We start from the raw sequence: 7,479 nt of genomic DNA on the forward strand, positions 1-7,479 counted from the left end.
ACTACGACTACGTAACGTACGTACGGTACGTACGACACGTACTATTAGTATTATTATTCTCTAGTATATATATATATATATATATATATATATATATACGTAATGTATTGGCACATCGATCGATGACCTTGTAACGTTGAAATGAAAGTTGTGTGTATAAAAGATGATATAGTAGAAGGAGAATCCAAACTTGTGTGGTAACCGAAATAAACTTTAATATCTTGCATGTTTAATAACTTTAATCTGCACACAGTGAAGCCACATCTTACACAGAGACAAAGACCCGCGCGTCCGCGTCCTCCCGAGACCACCAACAGACTCCCGCACATTTTAGCCATAACCCTGCATTCTGGTACAACACATTCACACTCATGTGTCAAACTGCTAGATACAAAAAATGCGTCGCGACACGCTCACTGCTAAGATAATAGACTCTGGTTACGTGAACAATGTGTGTGATATAATGACAGTGTGTATAACGTTTATGGTGCTTGAGCGTGATATACTATTAACACGTGTCATGTGTAGTAGTAATTAACTATATAAGGAGGCATCCGGGTGGTCGTGGATGACTAAGCCTCTAATATAGCGCTGACTAGATGACAACCGCCAAAAATGTTCAGCGGTGGAAATTTTGAATGACAACTAAGTGCGCATGCGCTGGCATGCATTCATAAATATAAAGCAGCACGTGAAAATAATACGTGCAGACGGGGTTAAGAGATCAAGGAAACGTTGTGGACGGAATCTATACTAGCACGCATAGGACAAGCTTTCGTTGTATAACTATATAATTAGTAAATATAACTATACTACTATAGGCTGGTGCGGTACTATACTAAACGTTTGACGTGTTAAAAGTCATGAAACGATTTTCGGGAAAAAAACCTGCAAAAAAATAATCACGATTACTAATTACGCAAGTGTACATACGATTCTTATTATCAAGATATTAAAAAGGAAAAAAAACAAATTGATTAAACGCGTGCACAGTTCACGAACGTCTAAAGTGCACACTCACTCGCCCACTCGTGCACTCACTCGTCTGCCTATACCTTATAACGTAGAGCGCCGCGGCGCTGCTGCGCAGGGTAACGTGATGACATTACTTTATATGGTCATCTTCGCCTTGCTCGCTGTTACCACGTGACGGCGAGCTTGGTCATGCGCTCGGTGCATTGTACTGGGGTTTATACCGGTTGCAACGGTATCACCGCTCCACAGTCCTCCAAGGAAGCACAGAAGAAAACGTTACTAGTTATCCTCTGTACGTATGTACGCTTATGGAAAGCATTTTGTACCAAAAAGCATAAAACCTAGTTTTAGACCTTAAAACCGGGGTTTAAGGTAAAAAAACACGTTTTACGCCGTAAAACTAGGTTTAAGAGCTTAATTCCAAGTTTAGACCTTAAAACCCGGGTTTAGGAGCTTAAACCTGGGGTTTAAGAGCTTAAAACCGGATTTTAATAGCTTAAAACTAGGTTTTACGCTTTCCCAGGTCTCAAACCAGGTTTTAAGGTCTAAAACCCGGATTTAAGCTCTTAATACCTAGTTTTAGGACGTAATTCCTAGTTGTAGACCTTAAAACCCAGTTTTAAGATCTTAAAACCTGGTTTTAAGGTCTAAACCCAAGTTTTATGCCTTAAAACTAGGTATTAGGAGCTTGAATCTGGGTTTTAAACCTTAACACCTCGTTTTAGACCTTAAAACCCGGTTTTAAGACCTTAAAGGTCTAAAACTAGGTTTTATGCTGCCACTCGTGAGTGTGACGTACGATAAGCTCAGTCACGTGGTGATCTCTGGGCAATATTGTCGGGTGCTTAGCTGAATCCTGAATAGGGGCTTCCTGCAGTCTACCGCCAACTCTAATAATCCCGTCGTCCAGCAAGCAAGGTTCCAAGTCATGGATGTGACTTTTCCTACTGACGACGCGTTGGGACCTCAAATCCGACAGTTCGTGACCGTAGCATTTGCCTTGGAGGTACTGCACAATAGCCCGTTCGGCTTCCATAGTATCAGCAGCATCCAAACTCATCTTTGTCATCGCACGGTCTCGCAACCACTTCTTGAACTTCAGTAGCCAAGCCACGGCCTTACGCAGCCGATGCCACGTGGAGTGATACGACAGCAGTCGATCTACAGGATTTTCTGAGTGCTCGGTTACAGCCACGCATGACTGAATGCTCTGTTTGACCTCCCTGTCATCGTCTTGAATATCGGGCAAGTCGTCTGGAGGTTTTGGCCATTCCAACTCATCTCCCCACAGGAATTCCGGCCCCTGTAGCCACCTTCCCTTCTGAACAAGCTCGGGAGCGGATAGACCCCTGGAAGCATCGTCTGCGGGGTTCGACTTCGTATCTACGTACCTCCACTGCTCTGGGTAGGAACCATCATGTATGATCGCTACACGATTGGCCACAAACGTGTGAAACCGTCTAGTCTTGCTCTTTACGTACTGCAAGACTATCATACTGTCCGACCAGAAAACGTTCCTGTCAATCTTTAACTGCAGCTCCTGCTCTAGGGTGCTGCTGACACGAACTGCCATCACAGCTGCCATGAGTTCCAATCTAGGTATTGTCATTTGTTTTATAGGGGCAAGGCGTGACTTTCCTAAGAGAAAGGAGCAGTGAACTCTTCCTCTGTCGTTTACCGCCCTGAGGTACGACACCACACCATATGCTTCCTGTGAAGCATCGCAGAAGTGGTGAATCTCCATTGTCGTGCATGCCCCAAAGCTTTCTGGCAGCACACAACGATCCACTGTCACCTTCTCAAGCTCTGGAAGCTCACGTAGCCATCTCAGCCACCTATTCTTGTTGTCAACGTGTAACTCTTCATCCCAACCTTTGATCAACTTGCACTCGGACTGGAACAACTTCTTCGCCTGGAGCACGAAAGGACACACAAGCCCTAACGGGTCGTATATGGAGCTCGTAACACTCAGGAGTCCCCTCTTAGTGTGAGCCACATTCTTCGGATTAGTTTTAATTCCGACAGAGTCATTGTTTGTGTCCCAACTCAGTCCAAGAGCCCTCTCAATGGGCAAGGTTCCACGGTCTAGGTCAAGTGTCTTGATTTCCTTAGCTCTGTCGTTCACTGGAACGCTTTGTAGCACCTTTCTGTTGTTTGATATCCATTTGGTAAGGTGAAAACCTCCCAGGGAAGTCAGCTGACTAAGTTCTCCAACCAGTTTCACTGCCTTGCTTTCACTGTCAACAGACTTGAGACAGTCGTCCACGTAAAAGTCTCTCAACACAGTCTGCACGGTTTCGGGATCAAACATATCAGAGTTCTGCTCAGCCGTCTGACGAAGCGCAAAGCTTGTACAGCTAGGACTCCAAACCCCACCAAAGGGGTGAACCTTCATACGATAAATGCCTGGGTCACGTGAGACGTCCCCATCCTTCCACCATAAGAATCTCAGGGCATCCCTATGTGAGGGGGAAACGTTCACCTGATAGAACATCGCTTCTATGTCCGACATAATTGCTATACGTCCTTCTCTAAATCTCAGCAGCACGCCGAGTAGATTGTTCGATAGATCGGGTCCCTGCAGAACGCACTTGTTCAGCGAATTGCCTAGATATTCTGCAGCACAGTCAAACACGACTCGCAGTTTGTCGGGCTTGTTGGGGTTCGTGACTGCGTGATGAGGTAGATACCAGGTCCTTCCTGGCACACCGTCAACCTCTCGTTCAGGCACAACTTCAGCATACCCTTTATCCAGAAGGGTTTGGATCTCCGACTGATATCTTCGATGCAACTCTGGGTCCTTCCCGAAGCGTCTACTTAGGTATTGCAACCTCTTAAGAGCCAGGGGCTTGTTGTCAGGTAGTTGAGTCGGTTCCGACTTAAACGGAATGTCTAGCTCGTAGTGACCATCGCTATGCTTCAGAGAGCTTTCCCACACTTTGATGACCTTCTTATCATCAACGGACATCTGCGGCCTACTACCCGCGAGCACATGGCCAGTATCTATGTTCCAAAATCTCTCGACCTGAGCTTCAAGTCCAAGGTCGGAACCTGCCTCAACATGAACGTAATTACACCTCGCATCAGTGTATGTGGCAACGGTGTCTAGAGGGCCATTCACTGTCCATCCGAGAGCAGTTCTGACTGCATACGGTTCTCCCTCTTTGCCTCGACGGACTTCCAGCGGCACAAGAGCCTGTGGCACATCCTGACCAATGATGATGGCAACGTCCAACTCTGCACTATTGGATATGCAAATGTCATTCAAATGACTAAATGTACGTACATCTGTCGACAGAGCAACGCTTCCCTTCAATGCGGGAAAGTCGCTAAGAGCGTACACCTTAGGCAGCTGAATGACCTGTCGTTTCCTTCTCTTGCCGATGGTGCCGATTGCTTCAAGACTCACTTCATTCGCAGCTGTATCCTTTCCTTCGTTCAGCGTCTGCAGCGAAAGAGTAGTCTGCTTCCCCTTGACTCCCAACTGCTCAATCAGCTCCTTAGAACAAAACGTTCTGTTGCTTCCAGAGTCAAGTAATGCATTAGTCTGGATATACTCATCCTGTCCTATCCCTTTCACATAAATAGTCACAATCGGAAGGGAAACCATCTTTACGGCACTACCACCACATGCAAAACTGTCACCTTTCACCTGTTTCACCTGAGCCTCTTCACGATCTTGTCTACGTTCTACGGTATCAGAGCTCTGCGAATATGATACCTTGTCTCTAGCTGCTGACAATGCTGCGTGCAGCAACTTAGAATGTTTACAAGTGCAGTTGTTGGCACCATACCTAGCTGCGAACTTGCACATTTTTGCTGTGTGGTTTCTGAACTGCAGACAGTTAAAGCACAATCGCTTCTCACGGACAGCGTCGAGCCTCTTTTGTGGCGACATCTCCAGAAACACTTTACAGGTGGTCATGAGATGATCATTGTTGCACAGAAAACACCTTCTAGCTTGTGCTTGGCGTTTCGGATCACTTGAATTACCTATAGTGGAGTTCTGCGATGCTTGGACATTGTAGCACGAGCCGCTCTTTCGCTGTGTGCCTGACTGTACTTTCATGTACTCTCTCGGCTTGTCGTCGACGGACCCATACTCAAGATCAAGCATTTCTCGCGCGACGGTCTTAAGAAATGTTACCAGACGCATTATGTCTGGATACGTGTGCGTTTTCTCGACGTTACGGACTGCCTCCGTGCGCCACCTATTTTGGATGTACTGAGGTAGCCTGTGTACTATCTTGACCATACGACACCTAGAATCGATCCTCGTAACGCCTCCATGCACCCTCTTATGTCATCAGTGAGATCGCGTATAGCTTCCCCGCTGTTGGTTCGAATAGGAGGACCTTCAGTCATCTTGCGTACCCATGCCTCGGATATCATGTAATCGTCTCCAAAACGTTGTTTTACCAGCTGTCTGGCTTTAGCATAAGCCTTCTACGGGGCTCATCATAGCACATGGTTTGATGGCGTTGGCAGCTTTGCCTGTACAGTATTCTAATAATCTGTTTAGCTTGACTCCGTCACCTACAGTGGCCTGCCCAACCCAGCTATTGAATGAATTCATGAAAACCCAGTAGTCCATAGGATTACCATCAAATGCCATGAGACTAGTCTTGGGGAGACTAACCACGTCCAATAGTTGACGGTGTATCATAAAATTCACCTCCGGGGTAGGCATGGTCACACTATCAAGGCTTGAGTGCACATGTGCGGGGGCGGCAGTACTTGTCCACTCCGAAGCCGATGGATTAAGTACATGTGCACTCGCATCCGCTTTAGCCGGCAACTGACTCGTGTGCAATACACCGTTCGCGTCACACGACGAAACATGTGGAATGTCGGTGGGAACAACTGGTTGCACGTTCTCCACAATAAAATGCGGCACGGATTTACGTACACTTATGTCACGCACATCATCTCCCATGCCCTCACTCACATATCTCGCTAATGTTTTCTCCTCGACGGCTGCAGCCTTGAGCTCACCTTCCATTTCAAGATCTCTTAGCTTCAATTCAGCCTTGCTTTGTTTCATTCTCAAGTGAAGCTGCTGATATTCGATGTCCAACTGCTGTTTCAAATACCGGGATTTGACCTCTAAAGCTGCACGCTTAGCCGTGGCTTTCGCTCGGGCGCTTGACGTACTCGACGATCGCGTAGACCCTTGCTGCGAAGCACTATCACGGGGCAACACGTCATCAGTGCAAGTAAGCATTTCCTGTTCGCGTCGCTTTGCCTCACTTTCCCTGGCAACACTTATCTCCAATGACACGTCTATAAAGTGCATTTCAAAATATGTCACCCTATCGGGTTCTCTACCGGCAGCTAGGTTTACATACTGCAGGTGAGACTGCTCAAACTTATGAAAGGCAATACTCAAACGGTCCAACTTGTTACTGGTTTCTTCGATAGTAGCCCACGTAATATACTCTCTCAACTTTCTAGATACATCAGATGCGTGACCTGCTCGCGATCGGTACATCGTCTGTAACTGCTCATTTGCAGCGTCATTATCGGTAACCAACTGACTTGAACGTCTCTCCCATGCATTATCATCGACACGAGAGGTATCGGGAATGGTATCCGTGCGTTCAGTCACAATTTGGGCATCTCCTGGTGGGACCCTTTCGTCCCCTGTGCCGTTCATGCTTGTCTCGGGTTTTAGTCACACCAGTAAGTAATATACGACAACACAGCAACAGTCATAATACAGTCTATTACTATTAGCACCACGGTGCACACGCACTGTAGAGCCTCTCCTTGACGTGCACATATATATATATGTACGCAGTTCAGAGCTCGCTATATTCATATACCTTTGTTTGTACAATGTTGTGGGTGATTCACTCGTTCCAATTGCAGTCACGCTGATAACACCGAATACAGTTTCAATCATTTATTTTCCAGTCTAAAGTTCTGCGCAGCAACACACCCGTCTACAAATTCACGTACATTAGCTTCACAGTCACCTCACATAATGCATCGACCACCTCTGCACTTCACTTCAACCGCCCGTTAGGCGCACGATTTCACAACGATGCAAGTCAGTGTCTCGGCTACAGATCAGCTTCGATACAGTGCGTAACAGTTCAGTTCAAAACTCAATACGTATCAGTTCAAACTCAATACATATCAGTTCGCTTGCCTTCAGAACATACTAGCCCTTTAGCTCACTTAGTCTCAGTATCTCAAATGTATCCGGCAATCTCAGGTACAAACAAATTGGCAACTTATACACGCAAACCTTCTTCACCCATCTGCCCGTAGGCCTATCTCCTTTCTTCTAATTCCAAAACTGTCGCCTCGCGATTCCAGGAAACATCCCATAATCTCTCTCCACCCAGCGCCCTCTCTCGTCAAGGGCGCACAGCTAGCGCGCACAATGCTCCAATGTTACCGCAATGCAAGGGAAATATATCAGGCCTCAAATATCTGCCTTATAGAACTGCATTGTCCGCAACATCCCGGCCCCTAAATGCGACATTATAGAGCATT

The 7,479-nt window shown here is 46.5% G+C and overlaps 2 protein-coding genes across 4 annotated transcripts in view; one reads left to right on the forward strand and one right to left on the reverse strand.

Annotated features, from left to right (window-relative positions):
* Window positions 1–693: 693 nt before the first annotated feature.
* The window catches only part of LOC106816371 (actin-3-like), an 11,429-nt gene continuing 4,643 nt past the window's right edge, over window positions 694–7,479 (forward strand). The window contains exon 1 of one of the 3 annotated variants that reach the window (XM_014820967.1): window positions 694–780. The gene's annotated coding sequence lies outside the window, so the exon portion shown is untranslated. Of the gene's footprint in view, window positions 781–1,167; window positions 1,272–7,479 lie in introns of those variants that run through there. The other 2 variants (XM_014820966.1, XM_014820969.1) reach the window with 2 other exon arrangements.
* Window positions 1,739–5,131, reverse strand: LOC106816368. The gene has a single exon (XM_014820963.1). It carries the CDS (start codon window positions 5,129–5,131, stop codon window positions 1,739–1,741), a length of 3,393 nt encoding a protein of 1,130 aa, XP_014676449.1.

Source organism: Priapulus caudatus, unplaced genomic scaffold (assembly GCF_000485595.1).
Source record: "Priapulus caudatus unplaced genomic scaffold, Priapulus_caudatus-5.0.1 Scaffold1360, whole genome shotgun sequence".
NCBI classification, from domain to species: Eukaryota; Metazoa; Priapulida; class Priapulimorpha; order Priapulimorphida; family Priapulidae; genus Priapulus; species Priapulus caudatus.